This window comes from Anolis sagrei, chromosome 6, assembly GCF_037176765.1.
Source record: "Anolis sagrei isolate rAnoSag1 chromosome 6, rAnoSag1.mat, whole genome shotgun sequence".
In the NCBI taxonomy this organism is placed as follows: Eukaryota; Metazoa; Chordata; class Lepidosauria; order Squamata; family Dactyloidae; genus Anolis; species Anolis sagrei.
Genome location: NC_090026.1, coordinates 89,320,662 through 89,344,660, shown reverse-complemented (window position 1 = coordinate 89,344,660; position 23,999 = coordinate 89,320,662). Strand labels below are relative to the sequence as shown.

At 39.4% G+C, this 23,999-nt stretch overlaps 1 protein-coding gene across 2 annotated transcripts in view; it reads right to left on the bottom strand.

Annotated features, from left to right (window-relative positions):
- The window catches only part of ANKRD28 (ankyrin repeat domain 28), a 102,704-nt gene that overhangs the window by 29,615 nt on the left and 49,090 nt on the right, over window positions 1-23,999 (bottom strand). For both annotated transcript variants that reach the window (XM_060781990.2, XM_060781991.2), the window contains exons 2-6: window positions 23,080-23,163; window positions 6,499-6,577; window positions 2,894-2,964; window positions 934-1,134; window positions 670-757 (exon numbers count right to left, since the gene is read on the bottom strand). In XM_060781990.2, the coding sequence (XP_060637973.1) occupies window positions 670-757; window positions 934-1,134; window positions 2,894-2,964; window positions 6,499-6,577; window positions 23,080-23,163 (523 nt within the window). The remainder of the gene's footprint in view (window positions 1-669; window positions 758-933; window positions 1,135-2,893; window positions 2,965-6,498; window positions 6,578-23,079; window positions 23,164-23,999) is intronic.

The window sequence follows — 23,999 nt, the reverse complement described above, 5'->3', positions numbered from 1 at the left end:
TCCTAATTGTTCCCTTATTAAACACTGTATTTGGAAATTCTCAATAAAAACTATTTTAACCCCCCCCCAAAAGATTCTCATAATAGAAAATTTAAAAAGGACATACAAGTTTTTTTCTTTTTTTGTAAGTGAATGGTTTGCAGGTTCTTCAGCTGATATACCGTCTACAGCACATTCACTAACAGTCTCTCATCCATTAATATCCAAAGCTGATCCTGCTTAGCTTCCAAAGTCAGACAGGGTCTGGTGTCTTTAGGGGAAGCTCCAACTTATTAAAAAGTCTGAGAAGCCGGAATTCAGAAATGTAGGAACCAGACATAATTTACGGAGACTCTACAAAAGAGGTCCCTTTAAAAACAGAATAATTACATAATCCCAGTTGGTTAGGAGACAAACTGGTTAATTAACTAAATCTCTTTTGCAAAACCGATGTAAAACAAGGGATTGCCTAGGTGGCTTAATGAGGTGGTCAGGGATGTACAGTCTCACACTAGGTGAGCATTTCAATATATTTTTGGCTCCAGGTGTGCAGGGGCACCCATATAATATCTGATCCAAGAAAGAAACAGTTTACAGGAGCATGCATTAAGAGCCGATACGTGAATGTATGGACTACCAAGACCTTAAGAGAAAGATTACTGTAAAGGAAAATGAAATTCATTTACATACCCATATATGCTGCCCAATGAATAGCCCTTCTGTCTTTCTTGTCAAAGGCATTAATATTGGCACCTCTAGACAACAATAAACTGACCATCTATAACAAAGAAGATTAATTTTATTGATTAACAACTGTATGATCAAAATATTAAATCATAATCCAAATTAAGGTAAATAATGTAAGTTGCTATTTTGTTTTCAAGGAGCAATTGAACAAACACCTGTTTGTGATAGGACAGCTGGTTTAGAGAATTGAAAATAAACCTTTTGTACCTCAACATGTCCACTGAAGGCTGCGTGATGTAATGCTGTTCTACCAGCACGGTCAGACACATTTACATTGCTAAGAAGTGGCACCAAGGCTTCTGCACACTTGACTGCTTTATTTGCAGCTGCTATGTGTAGGGGTGTTTGCCAATTTTTGTCACGGGCATTGACATCTGCTGAATGCTTCAACAACACCTGTACAGCATCCTTTAAAAAAAACACATAATTTCAATATATAAAAATATCAGTAAAGTAACCTCCCAATTTTGCTACATTCTCTTTCTGTTAAAATCTTTTTTCCAGGTTCCACCAACTGAGCCAAACCAACCACGCACTGTGACCTTGAAAGCTCACTTGCAGAACTAGAGTTCAGAGTCCTAGTGGATATTTATCTTGGCAGATCTTGAGCAGAATAACTATATTGCTTCTGAAAAGAGATGCATCATCCTTCTTCACTTTATTTTGCATTGTCATCTCTAACCACTGGAAATTGGTTGTTTCAGTGAAGTGCTTCCTTCTGTTAGGTACCCTAATTAAAACATATCACTGAGTACACACAGGGAGGTAATGGCACATGTCCTTATGGGAGAAGGTGGCAGTACAATCTGAGGTGCTTCTAAGTTTTGAGAAGGCAGATCCAAAAAAGAAAATTATTTCATATAGGTCACTCCACTGAAACATCCTAGACTCATGTCACAAATGATATTCTAATTGTTAAGCCTCAACAGTAAACATCTGTGCTGATCATGTTGCATCTGTCTGCATCATCAGATCTGACTACTACAGTTGACACCATTGGAAATAATGGGGAAAGCTTTGCTATGGTTTAAATCTTGTTTGTTTTTCCTCTGCTCCATTCTATGTCAAAAAGCCTTTCCTTAGACTGATTACTCTTTTGACTGCCAGAAATCTTGAGAGTCCTGCTGCATGACCATTTGTCCCTGGACCCATTTATCACAGTGACAGCAAAGGCATGTAATAGCAATCTCTTGAACATCCGTAGTGTCTGTAAGTTCTTGACCGCTGAGATTGCCTGTTTGCTTGCCCAGGCTTTGATTATGTCATGCTTGGATATTTGTAATACTCTCCAGGTGGTTTTGCATTATTGTTCTCTTTTTCTGGCTTTAATTCAGAACCACATCATCTGAGTTGTTTAAAATCTTCCTAAATATCCACATGTTTCTTCTCTCTGTAGATCCCTTCGCTGACTACCAATTTGGGATAGAGTCTGTTTCAATTGCTGGTTCTTGCATTTTAGGCTCTGTAATCTATTCTGCCCAGCTGGCATGGAATGTGCACCATCTAAGAACTGAAGATCTACTAGCAAAGGATTATTATATTGAGGTGCACACTCTGCCAAGGTTGTGAGACTTTCAAGACCTGGCTCTACTGGAGGACTTCATCTGTTTCCATAATGGTTGAATACTTTTCTCTTTTTGATTTGCTGGATCAAACTGCTCAGTTCTGCCTGAGGTTATTGAGATGGATATAGTGGTTGATGGGATGTTGGGGCTTTTGTGTATAGTTGTGTTATGTTTTATTATGCTTGTCTGTGATTGTGTATGTTCGAAGTTTGGGGAAATTTTTTATTATAAATAAATGTTGTTGCTGTCACATTCAACTTGAACAGGTACTTATTTACAGCAGTATTTTGCTCTTGTAGTTTTACTTAGGCAAGGGAAAAAAGAGCTCGGCTCGACAACCTGACACTATCAGGTCTTCCCACTCCAACCACTTTTCACCTGGTGCTGTTGTTATTGTGATAGCATACAACTTAATAAACTAACTACAGACCCCACCAATGTCAAAAGGTCACAATGACAACATAATTGTGTCAATATAAAGGATGGAGTTGCAAACCTGTTCTTGTCTAAGTAAAGTGACACTAATGCAATATAACCAGAATAGGATTATACTTCCAAGATTAAATAAACTCTATTGAAAGAGTAAAAAAAAAAATCCATACCTCACTACATGATGCAACAGCTCTGTGTAAAGGAGTCAACCATTTGCTGTCTTTGGCATTAACTCTAGCTCCTGTAGATAAAAACAAAAATTGCAAAAATACCCTCCAATATAACTTGACACTAATTTGATTTTGAGAGCATGCACGTAATTGAGAACTATTGCTTAATAAACTATTGCTGTAGAATAATAACAGATTAATAGCAGTGTATATTATATTTCTCAGCAAATTGCAGTATTAATCTTTTTCCTCTAGTTATCTAATTGGTCATCAATCAGATTCTGTCTAGTATTTCCATAGTGCAAGGAATAGTAAAACCCATTTAACAACCCAATATATGTTAACTCAGTATTCTCCCAATCGAAGTGATTTTTTTTCATTTTAACCAAGTAGATTTATTAACAAAACTAAGTTAACCATGCATTTTAAAAATCAGTTTCTCTGCAGCCAGTTAAATTACAGTACTGCATATCTTTTCACTAAGTATTTTAAGTCAGAATATTACTGTTGAAAGATTACTCTGTCATGCTATGTATACTTAACTGGAAATGTCCCAAAGAATACAGCTGGGTATACTTCCATGTAAATATATACAGGATTACACTACAAGAAATCTAAAAGCTGTAATTAGAGGGATAAAAATGTCCAACCTAACCTCTGCCAAACTTAAAACACACGTAGATAGACTACAATCCCCAAACCAGTATTGCCAGTGGCCATGATGGCTGGGGAAATTCTAGGAACTATAGTCCAAACAAAGTGATGTTTAAAATATTTGTTTTAAACACGTTATATGTTAATAATGAAAGAGAAAACAGAACCAACAGTGATACAGATTTTCTTCAACTTAACAGGTTATTCCTCTGTTTAATAGAAACATGCATTATAACTATTTAAAAGCTCCCGGGATTAAGCTGTATAAAGGCATTCATTACTACCATCCTAGATTTCATCTTCATCAGCAGGAAGAAAAAAAAACAGATTGATAAGGTGGAGTAAGGGAAACTTTGGGTGAAAGAAAACTTGTCCTCTTGAGATCCAAGATACTGAAGAATGGGAAAAATGTCTGTAATCAGATGTACCCTGCAATAAAGCTAAAGAATTACTGCCTCGTGGACACAAAGAGAGTAGGAAGTTCCATGATGGGTGGGAGTTTCTCAAAAGTAAAAGGAGTCTTGCAACCCTTCAGAGAATAACTACATTGGGGCCTCAATATCCTCTGGGTTTTGGTCCCAGGACAACATTCCTTAATGGTTATTATAAACATTACATAATAGGATAATAGTAATTGAAAGGTTTTGTATACAGGTTTAGATAAGCAGGTAAAAATATGTGTATGATACAGAAAATATTTGTCTTACAAATTAATCGTCAACATTAAAGGAAAAACACCAGGATGCTAAAGCTCAGAATGAACTAAAGCTTACTGCAAAAAATAAAACAGGTATTTTCTGCTATGGCAAGCAAAAGAAGAAGCAGGGCCACTGCAAGAAGATGATAAATTGCTAATGGGTCACAGAAAGAGAGATGTGTACTGCCAAGTATGCAGAGTAGTCAGAGGAGCTGTGGCAGTCCTGTTATGGCAGAACGTTGCCTTCTTCTTACAAGGGCCTGGGAGGTTTGGCGGGTCCTGGGGGAAGTAGGAATCACCAGCTAACACGTTAAAATTGAGGTTTTAACCTATTGGAACAGACTGAGCCAGATGTCGGTTTCACTCTGGTTAAGATGGGGAAGTAGTTAAGTACTTTCTTCCTGAACTGCATCACGACCATCAATTCAAATCCAAGGTCAAACAAACTGCACTCAGGTGTATTTATTATACAGATGTAAGCTCAATTTGCAGTGTGTGAGAATAATCTTTGAGAACAAGTAAGGGATACAAGGTTGATGAAAATATTGTCCCCCACTTGAAAAATGGGAACAAAAAGGATTTGGAAGCTACTGCTGAGTCAGTTTGACATTAACATCAGGACAGGTTCTAGCCTTAAACCGTTTGTATTAGCCTGGAAATACTAAAAAAAAAAAGTATGTTGTGATTACTAAAAGTCAAGTTTTTTCCGTCTTATGTTGTTGTTAGAATGATAAGCTTCATAGATCTGGGGGTGGTGGTGGTGTTGTAGATGTAATGGATGATGATTTTAGCAAGGATTTTTAGAACAACTCCCACAATACACCTGCAGACAGGCTATTGGCAATGTTACTGTTAGGTGGATATATAACTAGTTGACAGATTGTACCCCAAAAAAGTGACAAATGTTTTTGTTTTGTTTTTTTGTCATCCTTGAGGGAAGTGATAATGAAAACTGCAGCAAGAAAATGTTATAAGAGAAGCGATGCTAATTAAATCTGCAAATGAGCATGGCAATCATATGTCATATAAGAAAGAACCAACAAATAAAATAAAATCTTACTTTAAAAAAATCAAGGAATTTCTGAACCTTTTCTTTAACTTATTCACAGCTCCCAAATTCCAATTTAAATCTTCATTCTGCCTCTGACTGCTCTAACTAATTTTCATCCTTTCTCTATCTGACTCTTTTTACAGACAAGACTGTAGCTTGTATCCTTTCTCCCCTAGGCTGTGATTGGCTCAGCTATGGTTGACTGGCTCTAACCAGGCTTGCCGAATTCTGTTTTCGCAATTATCTTGACAGATTGAGTACTAAGTCATACTGGAGGAGAGATGCCCAAGGTGATCCAATCATTATTTTCAATGATCTAAAGATCTGTGTGTATACAAAAGAAAGAGCAAACTATCTTTAAAGTTATGCTGCTCCAGAGATGGATTCAAAATATGAGAATGGAAAGTTAAACTAAACATCAGGATGTATTTCCCAAAGTTAATTAGCTCATAAACAGGAAACACGCTGCCTTAAAAAATTGTGGCCTTTCCATTGGAGGTTTTGAAGCAGAGGCCAGGTGGCCATCTATCAGGGAAGTTTTAGCTATGGTTTATCTACACTGACAAGAGTTGGGAGAACATGAGTATTGAGGTCCTTTCAAACTCTTTAATTCTTTGATTCTACCCTAACCAAGGTTACTCTCAGAAAAAGCAATGAAATATGTTAAGGTGCCACATCACATGCATTAAAATAAAACCAATGCATGTATTATGGTACTGTTAAGATGCCATTTATCTTAAAGTAAAAGATGGAAATGTCAGGTCTGTTAGAGAGCTCATTAGAATACACCTGGATATGGCATTCTGCATAATATGCAGCTTCCTGGCACCTTTTCAAGCAGTCCCATGTATAGTGAATCCCACTAATCTAATCTTGATGTAATTAAACACAAGAAATACACATTTCTTCTTTTTCTGAATACAATTTTTCTGCCCCGTTACAAATATTGTTTTCTTAAAAAATTAAACACCTGGTAAGTACGTTATTTCCTCACAGAAACCATTTTTAAACAGTTAGACAATAAGTCAACAGCTTCAATACCGCAATTTGTATTTACAACCCAAACAAAACCTAATGACAAGAAAATTAATTTTACATATAGAATAAACATTTAATATTTTCATCAGTTTATTAGTATGTCCAAAATCCACTAAGTGCTGTTTTCTACATACAGAACCAGTCCCTAATTAAGAAAAAACATACCCGATAAAATAAGCAGCTCGATAATTTCTGCATCTCCCAGATAGGCAGCAGCATGTAAAGGTGTCCGCTTTTCATTATCCTGTACCAAACATGAAAAACTGTTATTAATAGGACAGTGCTGATATATAATTTTCTACAAATAAAATTAGGTAGGACTTTGACATTTTATAGGTTTTGAAACATATTTAAAACCATTTTAGCAGTTGAACAATTATATACTATAGAGCTCATATCACAACACATTTGTCATATAAAATAGCTTTTTGTAAACTGATGTAGGAGACCACAATTCCTCCGTACCTAAAAATAATAGGGAACACATTTGTGTCCATTGGATACAACCATTTTTCTTTCCTGTAAACCTTCCCGAGACCCCATTTTGAGTAGTACTGATATAAAGTTTCTCATCTTCCTCTTTATAATGTAGTGCAATGGCTCAAAAATGAAGCAGGGTCAGTTTTATTTTATTTTATTTACTTCCTGTTTATGGTTATTACGGAACAGCAATTCTTAACCATTAAAAGCATTGAATGAAGTTAATAGTTACCACAACATAGTTATCCAAGATACTATAGGTGATATATATATTTTTAAATTATATTATATAAAAATAGTGGTCTGTTTCATAACCTGAAAGAAGAAATGTTCTGAGACAAACTAAAATTTGTACCTTGCTTATTCTTGAAATGTATATAATATACTGTGATTTAATTAGTCCACTTTTCAAAGAAATGTGGAAGCAAAATATTATTATTTATTATTTATTTATTTTTTGCATTTATTGACCGCCCCTCTCAGCCCGAAGGCGACTCGGGGCGGTGAACAACAACAAAGAAGACAATATACAATGAACCGAGACAATACTAATCAGACAAATACAACCTAACACACATCTAAACTAAAAATCCGCTTCGTCAGGTCCTGGGGTCGTAAGCAAAATCGTAGTCCTGGTTCGTTCCATATTCATTCACTACACTCCACTGAAGGCCTGCTCGAAGAGCCATGTTTTCAGGCCCCTACGAAAGGCCATCAAGGAGGGCGCCTGTCTAACTTCAGCAGGGAGGGCGTTCCATAGCCGAGGGGCCACCACCGAGAAGGCCCGCTCTCTCGTTCCCGCCAGACGTGCCTGTGAGGCAGGCGGGACCGAGAGAAGGGCCTCCCCGGATGATCTCAAGGCCCTCGTGGGCTCATAGGCCGAGATGCGGTCTGCAAGGTATTTTGGGCCGGAACCGTTTAGGGCTTTGTAGGAGAGCACCAGCACCTTGAATTGGGCCCGGTAGCAGATCGGCAGCCAGTGGAGCTGGGACAGCAGGGGCGTTGTATGCTCTCTGCGTCCAGCTCCCGTTAACAACATGGCTGCCGCGCGCTGGACTAGCTGGAGCTTCCGGACCGTCTTCAAGGGCAGCCCCACGTAGAGAGCGTTGCAGTAGTCGAGGCGGGATGTGACCAAAGCATGTACCACCGTGGCCAAGTCAGACTTCCCAAGATACGGGCGCAGCTGGCGCACGAGCCGAAGCTGTGCAAATGCTCCCCTGGTCACCGCCGAAACCTGGGGCTCCAGGCTCAGCGATGAATCCAGGGTCACACCCAAGCTGCGAACCTGCGCCTTCAAGGGGAGTGCGACCCCGTCCAGCACAGGCTGTAACCCTATACCCTGTTCGGCCTTGCGACTGACCAGGAGTACCTCTGTCTTGTCTGGATTTAATTTCAGTTTGTTCGCCCTCATCCAGACCATTACAGCGGCCAGGCACCGGTTCAGGACTTCGACGGCCTCCTTAGTAGCAGGTGGGAAGGAGTGACAGAGTTGGACGTCATCTGCGTACAGGTGACACCGCACCCCGAAACTCCGGATGATCTCACCCAGCGGCTTCATGTAGATGTTGAACAACAAGGGGGACAAGATGGAACCCTGAGGAACGCCACAGGTCAACGGCTGTGGCGCTGAACAGGAGTCCCCCAGTAACACCTTCTGAGTACGGCCCTCCAGAAATGACCGGAGCCACTGCAGGGCAGTGCCCCCGAGGCCCATCTCTGCAAGGCGCCTCAGAAGAATACCGTGGTCGACGGTATCGAAGGCCGCTGAGAGGTCCAGGAGCACCAACAGGGACACACTCCCCCTGTCTAGCTCCCGGCGCAGATCATCCACTAAGGCGACCAAGACCGTCTCGGTACCATGTCCCGGTCTGAAACCAGACTGTGCCGGATCTAGATAATCCGTGTCTCTCAAGAATACCTGGAGTTGTGAGGCCACCACGCTTTCCATGACTTTGCCCAAGAAGGGAAGATTGGAAACAGGCCGAAAGTTGTCCAATTTAGTGGGGTCAAGTGATGGTTTCTTCAACAGCGGCTTTATCACAGCCTGTTTTAGGCTCGCTGGAATTTTGCCTTCCCGAAGGGAGGCGTTAACCACCACCGTTACCCACTCGGCCAATCCCCCTCTGGCCTCCTTAAGAAGCCAGGATGGGCAGGGGTCTAGGATGGACGTGGTGGGTCTCATTCCTCCAAGTACCTTGTCCACATCCTCGGGTTTCACAAACTGAAAGGAATCCAATAACATCTGACAAGCAGGTGCTTCTGTCACATCCACGGAGACTGCATCTAATGTGGCGTCCAGCCCAGAACGGATCAAAGCGACTTTGTCTGCAAAGAACCGAGCAAATGCTTCACAGCGCGTTGCCGAGTTGTCAGGGCTCCCACCGGAGGGGGGAGTTAAAAGACCTCTGACAACCCGGAACAACTCCGCCGGACGGTTCTTTGCGGACGCAATAGTGGCCGCAAAGAAAGTTTTCTTAGCGGCTTTTATTGCCACGGCATATGCCCTCAGAAAGGACACAAACCGTGCTCGGTTTGACTCGCTTGGGTCCGATCGCCACACGCTCTCTAGAACCCTCTTCTTTCGCTTCATCGCTGCCAGCTCCTCGGTGAACCAAGGGGCTGGTTTAGCTCGGTTACTCGAGAGGGGACGTTCCGGAGCGATCATGTCAATAGCCCTGGTCATCTCCCCATTCCAGAGAGCGACCAAGGCCTCGACATTGTCGCCTACCGCGGTGGCGGGAAACTCCCCAAGAGCCGTCAGGAATCCGTTCGGATCCATTAGCCTCCTGGGGCGGACCATCTTAATGGGTCCTCCACCCTTGCGGAGGTTAGGGGGCGCAGTGAGCCTAAATCTAATCAGGAAGTGGTCGGTCCACGGCAACGGAGAGATGGACAACTCCTCCACACCGCCACCCTGCTCCCATCCCTGGCAGAAAACCAAGTCCAATGTGTGTCCAGCACAGTGGGTGGGGCCAGTTATTTGTTGGGACAGCCCCATGGTTGCCATGGCGGACATGAAGTCCTGAGCCGCACCTGTGAGGGTTGCCTCGGCGTGGATGTTGAAGTCCCCCAGCACAAGAAGCCGTTGGGACTCCACCGCCAGGCTCGAGACCACCCCCGCTAGCTCAGGTAGGGAGACTGTAGTGCAGCGAGGTGGACGGTACACTAACAGAATCCCTATTCTGTCCCGGTCACCCACCCTCAGGTGGACGCATTCAAAATTTGTGGTCTGCGGGATGGGGCTCCTGGTTAGATGGATGGTATCTCTATAGACCACTGCGACCCCGCCTCCCCGTCCTCCGGCTCTTGGTTGGTGTTGCACGGAGAAGCCTGGAGGACAAAGCTGGGAGAGATTTACGCCCCCCGCTTCATCCAGCCAGGTCTCCGTGATGCACGCCAGGTCCGCCCGCTCCTCCAGGATTAAGTCCTGGATCCAAGATGTTTTCCCGTTGACAGACCTGGCGTTCAACAACACCACCTTCAAGCCAGAGGGCCCGCTCACCTGGTTACACCAATTTACCTTAGGAGACCCATTGGGAGTAATTAATTTAGAAAAGCGGTCCGAATCAGGCCGAATTCGTGGTCTCCTTCTCCCGCATCTCCTCCTTCCCACCACGACCTCTATGGGGGCTCCCCGGCTCATGGAACACCTCCCCCCCTCCATGCCGCAGTTCTGAGCCATAGGAGAGCTTTCTCCTGTGTTTGGTGTTAAATTTATTGATTCTTGCCAGCATCCCCTCTCTCCCTCCTCCCCCCTCCCCACCACCCATCTATTTACAGGTCCCAATCCACCTTCTCCTCTGCCCCTTCCGCTACACAACAGCAATAGAGACAGAACAAAGAGAGGGGCGAGGGACCACATGGGTAGTAGCGGCGCAGGTGGTAGATGATGTTCCGGTTGCTCCAGTGAGCTAGTTCTTAAAGTGCAAATATAGTTCTTGAAGTGCAAGGTTTAGACGCACCCCCTCAAATATATCAGCTTAATGATACAGACAGCCCCCAACTTATGAACAAGATAGACACTGTAGGTTTGTTCTTAAGTTGAAATTGTTTGTAATTTGGAACAGGTACATTTTAAAGTGTAGCACCAGCCTCCTTCCCTCCCCCTCTCTCTATGCTTTGGATTGCCATGGGAAGGGTTAGCAGTGCTGTTTGTTTTGCTGTCAGTGTCCCTGTTCAGAATATTCATCTCACTGTCTGTCCCTGTGATAATTAGATTTTGAAAAAATTGTCTTGGTGTGGAAACATGGATTGGGGATAAAGCTTCAGTGGAGACACTTTTTCCCCACGGTAACTCTTTCAGGAGTGAGTTTCCCTTTTGAGGGGTAGATTTCTCTCACTTCCTGTTGTCTCATCCCATCAGATGTTTGTAACTTGGAGACTCCCTGTTCTCACAAATAGACCTACGACAAGATACAGAACTTGCAACCAGGGCCGTAGCCAGAAAAAAATTTCGGGGAGGGTTGACAATTTCGGGGGGGGGGGTTAAAAATTTCAGGGGGGGGGGTTTCGGGGAGGGTTGAAAATTTGGGGGGGGGGTTGAAACCTGCCTCCTAGCTCACGCTGAAGCAAAGCGCACAGCAGGGGGCAGAGCAACCTTCAATAGCCTGCAGCTCCACCCCTGTCAACCACCTCCACCAAGTCTGGCCTCCTTAATGAGAGCATTCAACACACACACATACCACTTGGTTGCTTCACTACATCGCTATTGCTGCAAGTAATGACAGTGTGAATAAATTGTCAATATTTGCTTGAGATAGTGCTTACAGCTCTGGAGGGACTCTTAATTTTTTGCATCTCATAGACTTAGCATAGGGATTTGGTTAATCAGTTAAAATTCATGAGTAAACCAGTTTTTTAAAAAAAATCTGAAACATTTCGGGGGGGGGGGGTTGAACCCCTAAAACCACCCCCTCGCTACAGGCCTGCTTGCAACCATGTGTTTTTTGCTCATGAGAAAAATGGGAGGAGAAATAAAGAGAGAATTGAACATTTTTGTTTATGTTTTAGTAGACTGCTATGTAGTTTTTGAAAAAATGTTGGGGATTTGCCCCTCCGCTTGCTCAGATGTGAACGGGGTTCTGCAGAGACTACCACAGTTGGAGGAAGGGAAGAAGTAGAGTTTCAATTTTGGCCAATTCTCCCCACCCCTCTCAGCTCACCATAATATCAGCTCACACAATTCTAGAGGGAGTAATAATACCCTTAATAACATTGCTGCCTACTCTGGAACATTCTGAACATTCTTGTAGCACAGGAGCAAATTCCACTTGTGTGAGGCACAGAGACCATGCAGAGAAACCAAGAATTATAATGCAGGTTTCTATTAGTTAAGGAAGAAATGTACCAGTGCACATACACACACACATCTCACACACACCTCCCAGCATCTTTTCCTCGCATTCAAATTTCTATCCCCATGTTTTAAAATATAGTATTTAATATGAACTTCCTTTTCCTATCATGCTGTTTAAATGGGACGGGAATACACAGTGACTTTTGAGTCATATTTCATTAACTAAATTGAACTACTTTCCCTGCAAAATTACAGTATGCTAGAACACGAATAAGATCATGTTCATACCTCATTAAAGGCAAAGTCATTTGCCAGTTCATTTTTTAAAATATATATGTTTGTTTATTCAGGCGTGCAGTATCTGTGGTATTTTTATTAGAATCCCAAGATCCACAAGGTTGGAACTTAGTATAAAAATTATATTTGAAGGAAAATAATTCTGAAACCAGGAGTTTGATTATCAGAAAGGAATGAATTCATAATCCTTGTTATACAAAACCCAGATCCCCATCAACCCAAACTGTTTTAATTTCAACATTAGAAGCAAAATTGAAGTAATGAAGTATTTTGCTACTGGAATGCTGAAATTACAGTGATGTCAACCAACTTTGATTGATCTCCTGCTCACCTCTAGGATTCATTTTAGTACCATGCACATATGTGTAAATGCAGATGTAGATTAACATTTGCATATATTATAAACAAATGCACAATACAACGCATATCTCAAACTAAAGATTGTTCACTGTCATTAATTTATTGTTAAGCCACATTTTAGGTTACATTGTACTTTAATATTTTAATTTTTACACATTAGTGCCCAGAGAAAGTCAGGCAGTTTAACAATACAAAAACAAACAAACAAGTGGAGAATGGAGAAGATAGCTCATGTCTCAGCGATAAAATCAACACCATAATTTCCTGTTTCCTCGAAAAGAGAGAAGATTCTTGTTACTCCCAAATGCTGAAAGTATTTTTTTTCCAAACTGTTTCAAAGTGTTTTGAATAAAAAGTTGCAGAAAAGTAAACCTTTTATGAGACAGGTATTCCAAAATTATTTTCCATACAGCTATTTCCAGAACAGGCGTGTGTTATTGCAGATTAAGACACCATTGATTTTGTCTTACTACACAACATTCTTTATCGTTCTATTAGGTAGAACAATGGAAGGTAATCGTTTAACACTTTTCTGAAATACTCCCCCCTCTTTTTTTCTTTTACAAAACAGTAATATTCCTGGGAAGTAGAAGTATCAAGCATCTGCCTATTGTTCTAGCCTGAAAATCTTTGTCCACATTTCCAGCTTTTTTTTTCTTTCTTTTTTCTTATTTTTTCCTGGCTCCACACAACAATAATCTCTTCCTGAGTACCCCACATTCCTTCATTTCTAATAGGAAAAAAATGGAGTCACTTCCAAATTTCTCATTGAGCAAAAGATGTGATTATTTTACATCGGCCTATTTCACAGTGCTCTACCAAACAGCTTCACCTTCCTTCTCCATCCAACACCACCCTTCCCTTCCTCTTGTCTGAAGTTTGTTCGGCCATCGAAAACATGCCAGCCGGAAAGGCTCCAAGATGGTATCACCGCAGAACTTTTAAAAGCATGTGGACCTCCTCTTTATAAAGAACTCAACTGCAGCTTCTCTGATTATCTAGCAGATGGCCACGTACCGAAGTCTTGGAACACCTAAAAAATGGTCCTCTTATTTAAGAAAGGAGACAAAGCAGATCTGAGGAACTACTGCCTGATAACTCTCCTGCCGATTATCTACGAAGTTTTTACTAGGTGTATTCTAGCCCGCATCATGAGATTATTGGAAGAGGAGCTGGATTCCATTGCTCATTCTCCACCATTGATCACATCCTGACTGTTAATACTGGAAGCCACCCATGAATACCAGATGCCATTCGTCCTCACTTTTATCAACTACAAGAAGACATTTGACAGCATGGAACCAGAGTGCACATGGAATAGTCTGAGGGAGCAAGGAGTACAGGCAGAGCATATCATCATCTAAGCGTGCTATGTTGGATGTACAACAATGCACATGATAGACATCTTCAGCAAAGAGCAAAGCTTCCAAAGTAGCTGCAGCGGAAGAAAAAAAAGGAACCATGAGGCTGCCTGCCAGGGCAGGGTTACAGCCAAAACTTAGAAGTTAGAGCTTGGAAAAGCTTTCAGTTGGAACCTTAGACTCATTTGTGTGTATTCACAGAGTAGATGAAGAAAACCCCCAATTACTTCAATGTGATATGAACTAGAACAAAGAGCATTTCTATATCAGGGGTTCATTTTTCTTTAGCACTTTATCCATCAATCCTATCCTTTGGCAAGTGATTTGCACCAGTTGCCTGCCCGAACTCAGTACAGTGCTCTATTCAGTGCTCTATTCACTGAAGGTTGCTAGATCTTTACTACATATTGTATTCTGTGGTTGTTTTATATTGTTCGAAATGTTTTTATGGATTTTCTTGTTATATTTTAACCGTGTTGAATTTTGGGCTTGGCCCCATGTAAGGCGCCCCGAGTCCCTTTGGGATGGAGGCGGGGTACAAAAAAAAAGAAGCTGTTATTAAACTTTTAAAGCCGTGGAGCCCTTTCTGAAGGAAAAGTTTCTCATAGAGCCCCAAGAAACTTTTGGAAACAGGGGCCGTATTGCATTTTAAATTTTAACAAATGGGCTGGGCCAGTGGCAGATATGATATGGAGAATGTTTGTGTGAACTCATTGAAAAAAATGAACAAGGTCCTATGCACACTGCACATATCTTGTTTATTGTGCAAAAAAGAAAGGAGGGAGGGAGGGAGGACAATATTTAAAATGAAGAACAATTTTAACTAACATAAACTTAACAGTATTTCATTGGAAGACCTCAGGGGCCATGCAGCACATCCCCTTTCTGCCATGCAGGAAAAGCACAGTGAAAGCACCTCCAACAGATGGCCATCCAGACTTTTCATGAATAATAATAGTAATAACAGGAGCCACCGAGGGGCCACCAGTCCAACTTGCTTCTGCCTTGTAGGAACATCCCAAAGCGGCGGTGGGGAAGCTCCGTTGGCCATGCCGCTGGCAAAGCCTGGGAGGTCTTATAAGCCGCACTACTGGCTGCACAAGGGAGGATTCGTGCTTCCTAGGCAGGGGGAGCACAGGATGGAGACATTGACTGTGCTTCATGGAGCCCTAAGGAGCACAGTTGGAGAATCGCAGGTCTATATAATATTTACAAAACAGTTCAACTAGTCGAAGGAAAAGGAGTATCAGTTTACCCTGATTTTGTAGACTATACATTTGCACGGCCAAGTGACTTTCATCAGTATTCTGCACAAAGTTATTAAAACTGTTCTGTGCTTGCATTACATTTTAAATTAAATATTTTAACATATACCATCCTAAGTGTTACTTTATTTTAGGACACATTTGGTTTTGATTTTTTTTTTGTGTCAGGAGCGACTTGTGAAACTGTTTAGAAATGAGTGTGTTATACAACTAGCAAAAAAGAAAAAACAAATTCAGAGAACAAGAAGATCTGTCTTTTCATGCATAACAGGAGCAGTGTCTAATTAAGTCATTAAAAATTAGGAAATTTGTGACATAATAAAGTAACAGAGCAGACAGAAGATGTGTGTTCTCCACTTGGCAAATATGCACTCAACTTGCTTGTAGCTGCTAATATACTTGCATTTGGTCATTCTAATTATATGTTAAGTTCATATTCTTCCTAGTTAAAATGTCACAAAACAGAAAAATAAATAGCACTGAAAATAGTGTTCTTACTAAAATCTAGACCGGGAGTTTCAACCTGAGGTCTACAAGGCAACTTTTGGTTTTGGAGTTCTATTTAGCAGGCTCATAACTTTTGTTTTAATTAGCTTTCTTCTTATTCTTTTCAAAACTGTTTTTAAGTGTATTTTTTAAAGTTGGTACTCCACAGCTTTCACCAGATTCTAAAAAGGATTCAGCACTATCAAAAGTTGAATCTAAAATACTAATAAAAAGCTTGCCATGTCTTCAATAAGTTGAATATTCAACAAATCTGTCATCAACTATTTACAATTTAGTCATTAAAACCCAATATATAGTTGTTTATGCCAACATAGTTTCGGACTTGTGTGGTGCTAACTATCTAAAGAGAAAGAGAGAAAAACAATACATCCACATGATTAATTTTCCAATTACATAAAAATACAGTGTGGATTTAAAAAAACAAAATTTCAAAATGTTCTTCCCACACAGATCTGGAATATATGGGAAAGTATGAAGAAAACACAAGTACAGTGTATCTAACACATTAGAAACATGAAATGTTTAATACCCCAGAGTCACATTTTGCAACGGAAATAAAAAAGCACTAGATCTACAATGCAGTCATTTTACCAAACTGTCACCTGAAGAGATTTAAACATCTCTGAAGACCAACTACCATCCATCAATTGTTATGTTTTAAACAGACAAAAACAACTCATGCAAATATTGTCTCAAAACCTTATTACATAGTGCTAGTTTTATTGTTGGTTCTTATTTTGTTTTGTGTTCCACACAATAGAATGTGAGTCACCTTCGGGCTGAGAACAGCGGTATATAAGCAAGGTAAATAAATAAATAAATAAATAAATAAATGACATTTTGTGGTTAAAACATGGTGCAGGCGTGAAGTCAGGAATGAGAAGGCACCAAATGCATACTCATTTGAATCTGCCCTGGAAGGATTAAGCAAAAGGAATTATGATATAGAGCCTGTATAGTGTAGTTTTTGAGTGATGGACTTTGGGTATGGAGACTAGAACTTGATTCCCTGCTTGGCCATGGAAGGTCCCTAGGTGACCTTAAATGAATCGCATACTTTTAGCCCCAGAAAAAAAGCCTTTAGTATTGCCATAATTCGGAAACAGCTTGAAGACACACAACAACGTCATCCCACAAATGGTAGTACCTTTCCATTGGAGTGAGATTGTGTGTTTCTAAGCAAGAGATACTATTGTGTTGGATCCAGAGATGTTGATAAGGCCTCTCATGTAGACAGGCTTTTTCTGAGGAGACTGACTAAATGTGGCAAACATCTATGGGCAATAGCAAAAATAGTGTGTATGGGGGGGGGGGGGGAGAGACTGGTGGAGTATCTCTCAGAGACAATGGAAGTTGTATCATGCTTGTTAGTACTTTGTAGAAGGAGGCATAGAGAACCTCCTTTTGAATGTCTTTTACTACAAAAATCATATGGTGGTATAATATAAAATGATTAAACTCCGAGGTCAGATAACACTCACAGTAGAACTGTTACTAATGATACAATTGGACTAAAGCTGAAAGTACATCTGGCTGTTCACATGCTCAGAGGGAAAAAGAAAGTCCAGACCTACACAACATGCTATAGGGACACAAAATGTGACAATTATTGATGTGAATAAGCTGAAGTGAGCAGGAATAGGACATGCAGAGTCTCATGTTGAGTGTTTTGTGAAAATGTAAGAATTTAGAAAGTGAAATGGAAGTTACACTCAAAGCACTTGAAAGAAAGAAATCACCAGAAACAGATGGAGTAGAATAATAGAATAATAGAGTGGGAAGAGACTACATAAGCCATTGAGTCCAACCCCCTGCCATGCAGGAAAAGCACAATCAAAGTACCCCTGACAGTCATACAGCCTCTGTTTAAAAGCTTCAAAGAAAAGAGCTTCCACCACACTCCGAGGCAGAGAGTTCCACTTCTGAACAGCTCTTACAGTCTCTTAAAGTTCTTCCTAATGTTCAGGTGGAATCTCCTTTCTTGTAATTTGAAACCATTGTTCCGAGTCCTAGTTTCCAGGGCAGTGGAAAACAAGCTTGCTCCCTCTTCCTTATACATGGCTATCGTGCCTCCTCTCAATCTTCTCTTCTGCAGGATAAACATATCCAGATCTTCATAGGGCATAGTCTGCAGACCTTTGATCATTTTAGTTGCCCTCCTCTGGGCACCTTGCAGCCTGTTAATATCTTTTAAACTGTGGTGCCCAGAATCGGACATAGTATTCCAGATGAATACCAACAGAGCATCTTCAAGCTACAGATAGAATCACTCTAGTTGAGAAAACAAATATAATTTCCATAGATTATTTACATAACTTTAAAGCAGATAATGAAGACACTGAAATATATCAAAAATTTTCCACAGCTTGTTTCAATCACTGATCAAAATGGAAACTTCAGAGAAGATTTTTTTTAAAAGACTAAGACTTGGAAGAGCAGCTATGACGCAACTAGACATGTGATGTTAATGTCACAATGAAGTCCCCCATTCATAGGGTCACCACAGGTAGAATACAACTTGACAGCAGATAACAGCAATAACAATGGCATGAAAGTCAAGGATAGAAAGACATGGTACAGCCAAATCCTTAGTCAGCAATGGAAACCCACTGGATAACCTTGTGTTAAGTAGCAGTCTCTCAGTCAGAGATGAAGGCAATGGCAAGCCACTTCTGAATAAATATTGCTAAGAAAATCCCATTATAAAAAGCCTTAGGGTTATCATAATTCAGCAATAACTTGAAAGCATGAGACCAACAGCAACACCACCTGAACAACATCAGGGCAAAAAAGGGTTCAAATAGAGGAATAATTTTAGATGCCTTTCAACTCCTTCTCACGGAAAGCATTCTTGCTCAGATACTCCATAATTAACAGGGACATGGCGTATATCCAGTTTAACTGTAGAATGTGTTTAACATCTCTGAACAGGTAGCTTACTGCTCCTGTTGGAGATGCATCATGGAGGAAAAGAAGAATCCAGCCTCCATTTGCTTCCACTGCAAAGCAACAAAGAACATTTGTTCACTCACTTGAGGTTCAATAATAAAGAAGAAAGACCATTATATTGCTTTTGGGGACATGTGAGCAATGCTGGACAGGTCTGAATGCAAAACATTTTAGAGATGGCTCTAACCACTGATGAAATCTGCTTTGAGTTCAGAGTAAACTACAAAAACATAAGTGTGGTGGTTCTGCACTTTAAGACATTTTGTCTTCTAGAATAGATACATATATCCAAGCAGGCAGCCTGATATAGCAAAGGTGTTCAGCTATGTGGTAACAATGATGAATGAACCATATTTATCTTGGACAAACATGCAAGTGCAGTTGGCCCTTGGTATTCACTGAGATTCGGTTTCAGGACACACATACAAACAATTAACAAAATCTCTAGATGTTCAAATTCCATTATATAAAATGACACAGTAAAATGGCAAAATTAAGATTTGTTTTTTATAATTTGGGAGATAGGAGATATTTTCAAGTTGTGGATGTTGGAATCCATAGATACAGAATTAGTGGATACAGAGGTTCAACTGTAACAGCAAAAATGTTGGTCATAATTTTTTACTGTGAAATTTTAATTTATTAAAATACGCTAGAACTCCCATTGGGTTACAAAATGCCTCAGTAGTCATGTGCATTTTTTAAATGGAAGTTAAAAAAACACATAAATAAGATACTATATAAAAACATGTGAAGCTCCATTCTTGTTAAAATTCCTCAAATAATTTTCAAAGCAGTTACCTCTTTTCTGGCGTTCTTTTGGTGCCAGACCTATTTCTTATTTCACTACTTATTTCTTAATGCTTACATTCTGTAATGACCAATTTGCTCCCAGTACAACTGTGGTTGAACTAGCTTCTTTTGTGCTATATTTATCACGACTAAAAGTGCTGCTAAAACTGCTATAGCTGAGACTGCAGAAATGCATAAAGTATTATTAACCTAGACAAAACAGGATTTAAAGTGTGTGATACATAGTGTGTGTGGCTATTTCATTGTTCTTCAAAAATGTGTGTGTAGGTGATACACACACACACTTTTTTGAAGAACAATGAAATAGGCAAACACATTTCTTCTTATCCTACTACAGTCTACTTGTTACTTTTGTATGATCAGATGTTACAGATGCCTCAGTACTGTTCTATAGTCAATAATTAATGTAGACACTCTCCAACTAGTAGCGTACCAATACTTCTTTATTATAGTCAGCCCTCCACATTTCTGGGTTTTACTTTTTTGGATTTGATTGATATGTTCTATCTAGGAATCTCTGTGTCCTCCAGCTTGACCCAAGAGTTGCACTGGAGAACATAGAAATTCACAGACAGAACACTTCTCTAGTCATTTACTGATCCTCCATTCTGTGGTCAATGTCTGGCAGAATTTCTGTCTGTCAGAAATTAGAGTTGAACTGGAGGATCCACAATGCCTAGAGAGGTGTTCTCTCAGGTAAAAAACAGCATTTTTAATCTATGGTTTTTCCCAAATTTCTTGATGGTTCTGTGACTCTAACTCCAGCAAATATCAAGGGTTCGCTGTACATCCTTTCAGGAAAGCTAACCTTGTTACGAAGCAGTCATTTTTTAAACATTACTTCTTTCCCCTGACAATACATTTGAAAATATCTGTGAATTCATTTCAAAAAATGGAAAGGTAAAAACATGAGCATGAACATAAGAAGATAATATCACTAGACGAGTATTGCGGCAGCCATATGTCCCAAAAGGGACCTATAAGAAAGTACAAACATCAACTTCTGCCAACAATGCAGCAACTACCAGTGATTGAGAGCTGATCAAGACCAGAAAAACAGAAACATCTACTCAAAAAGAAAATCAATATGAGCAGAATTCTTTTTGAATAACATCATCTAGTTTGACAATACAATCCTATACATCTTTAGACAGAAGTACCATATTCCATTAACTTGAGCTAAATTAGAATTGCTGTTTAAAAGAATCCTCAATGAATCTCTGAATATAGATAAATTGAATTTTAAAAATTGCACTGCATGAATATCTTCACTATATATACACTACTATAATGCCTGTGTACTTAGAAAAGATTTGTAAGACACTGATTAGTAATACAATCACTCCTCCACATTACTATGGTTAGGGGCACAGAACTCCGACAAAAGTAGAAAAACCATTTAAAAAAAAAAAGCACTATTTTTTTTAACCTGAGAGAACATCTCTCCAGGAATCTCCAGATTCTCCAGCACAACTCTATAGTCAACCTCTGGTGGAAAGTGATGACAGAACTGCACTGGATGACCTAGAAATGTCTAGACAAATAATCTCTCTAGGAATCATAGTGGAAATTCAAAGAGAATATATTAATAAACTCTACAAGTAGTCAAATTCACAAAAGTGGAACTGGAAAATGTGTGGTACTAACTATACATTTGTGAAATCTTGGATGGGGAGGGGAGAAAAACAGCCATCTACTTTCTATCTATTATTTGCCAAAGCAATATCCTGCACACATTTTCACAAGCCAGAACTACATTTAGTCGGATGTGACTAACTGGTTTATCATAATCTTCTAAAAAATCAATTTTCATGTTTGAGAGAGAAACACTAAGTTGATAATAAAGTGTTTATATTTAGAAAGGTCTCCTTTTTCTATGAGTTACTAATGCATTTGTTCTACAGACTGATGTTTATACAATGCCCCAAAACACTGTCTTTTAATATAATTGCACAACATGCATAATGGGTATGACTATAACATAGGCAGCAAAACGAAAATTTGCCTCTCCATAAGCTACATCAGCTGAGGCTACCCATCCAAAGTTGTCCATAGCCAACTTCATCCATTGTCCCATGTCAACATTCTGTAATTCCTTACTACTGTGTGAATGATATGAAGCAATTACAACTGAAATACAATAGAGTTATGAACTGCAAGTGAAACAAACAAATGCCAACTTTAACAAAAGAATAAACTATTATTTTACTAGAGCCACAGCACAACATCAGATGTCTGATATTCTTGAACAGACACAACAGTCAAAGAGCTGCATGAAAAATAACATATGCGCCTGGGGGCTTTTCCAGCTTCCCTTCTTACTGCAGCTCCTTGCATCTCCATATGCCAAGAGCTAGCCTTAAAGGTCAAGAGGCCCACTAGAACAGGATTTGACATGGCACAGAGGGATGCACCTGGAAGGGAAATATATAATACACACCCTGTACAGTCACAAAATTCTTTCCACTAATAAAATAGGATTCTGTGGCCCTTAAACCAAGGAATATTAATTTGGTCAAACAATTAAGCATGTATATGTGCATATTTTTAATTCAATTCCACCAGTTTCATTTCCTCTGATTTCCCTGGATTTTTTTGAAGTTCACTTCTAATGAAACACATGGGCCTAACCCATTTTCAAAGCTGCAGCCAACAACGCAAACTTACTTGCCTACTCCATCTTAACAAATGTACATTTTTTAAAACCTGCTACTTAAGACAACATTCCCTCATTTTGTTTTCCGAAATGGTTTCCCTGACAAATTCAGAATAATACCTGGTTAAACTCACACACTAAATATTTGGTTAGTAGTTAAAATCATATGTCTTTGACATTTCCAGACTAAGCCTATAATCTAAATATATTTTCCTGAAACTCCCACTAAACAAAATGAGGCCTATGTCTGAGTAGACTTGTAGACCAATAAATATTAACTGATCAAGACTACCACGCTGTCAAAAATAATTGCATGGATATGGCTGTAATGATGCATAGAATTTAGCTTTATGAAAGAATACTGGGAGTTTTCTTAGTGGCCATAAGACTGACAACATCAATATTTGAACTGTTCCTTCCTCCCACAGAAAGCACCTTGTCTTTATTAAATGGGTAATATGGACATGACTGAAATGTTACCACTGATGTACGCATTACAAATAGGTACATATTGATTAAAGCCATAAAGTGAAACCATATTTGGAATAGCAACTTTCTGGAACTACAATATGTCCAGAATGATTAAATTTCTTTAAAAAAATTGAAGAATTTTTGCAACAATTTTAGCAAGATCAAAAGAAGCATTTCCTTTGGTTATTTTAGAAACAAAAATATTACAAAGATTCCAAAGAATCACAAATGAGAGCTTTAATGTAACAAAATTACATTACATTTGTATATAACTGTATAATCTCTTTTTACCTGAAAGTTGACATCTTCCTTCTTAAAAATCAGTGCACGAACCTCATCAGGGTCCCCATTAAATATAGCTTGAACTAGTGGGGGCTGAAATATAAAACCAAAAGGAATGTTTTAATTTCAAAATAAGTGTTGTAGTTGTTGTTATATCGGGCATTAAAACCCGAACAGCTCAAAAATGGTATCACAAATAAAATTTGTCAAATACATCTTTATAAAATAGGTTTCTGCTTAAACAGTTGCAGCAATTTCCTAGATAAAATAAAAAGAAACATTTTATGAAGAGGTAATGCTGCATATTGCCACAGGGGGAAAGTATCTGACATTAGTGGGTTACATTTTGAAGAATGCATAATGATTACTTTCAAAGAAACAACATATAAAACTGTTTAGTCAGTTTTTTTAATCATATAAAACAGCAAGAAAAATCAGAACATCTGAATAGATGGAGGAAATATGTCCTTATATCTAAAAATACCTCCATATGCTAACCCCTCCCCCTGCCCAATTCCACAAGGGAACAATCCAATTTTAATAAATGCCAAAAAAAGGTTTACCAAAAACAATCAAGGTGAAATAGCAGCCCTGCATCACATGAGCTATGTTCTTCTACTGAATTTTAAGAACAAAACACTTTATTACAGAGTATATTACATGAATTCATAAAACAAGCCAAAGATCATAGGAATCAATTTATATCCAGCAGCAGGTAGGAGACATGCTGTTTTGATACTGTAGTTTTTGAAAACAATGGCCAGAAAATAGAATATTTTTAAAAAAATCTAAAAATATGTGTCATTCATCAGGATTGCAGTTAGACCCAGGAGAACACTACTTTATGTTCACTATTTAAGCATAATATTAGGTACACTTTCTATATTCACATATATTTATGGTAAAAATCATTTGAGCTTTAAATCACA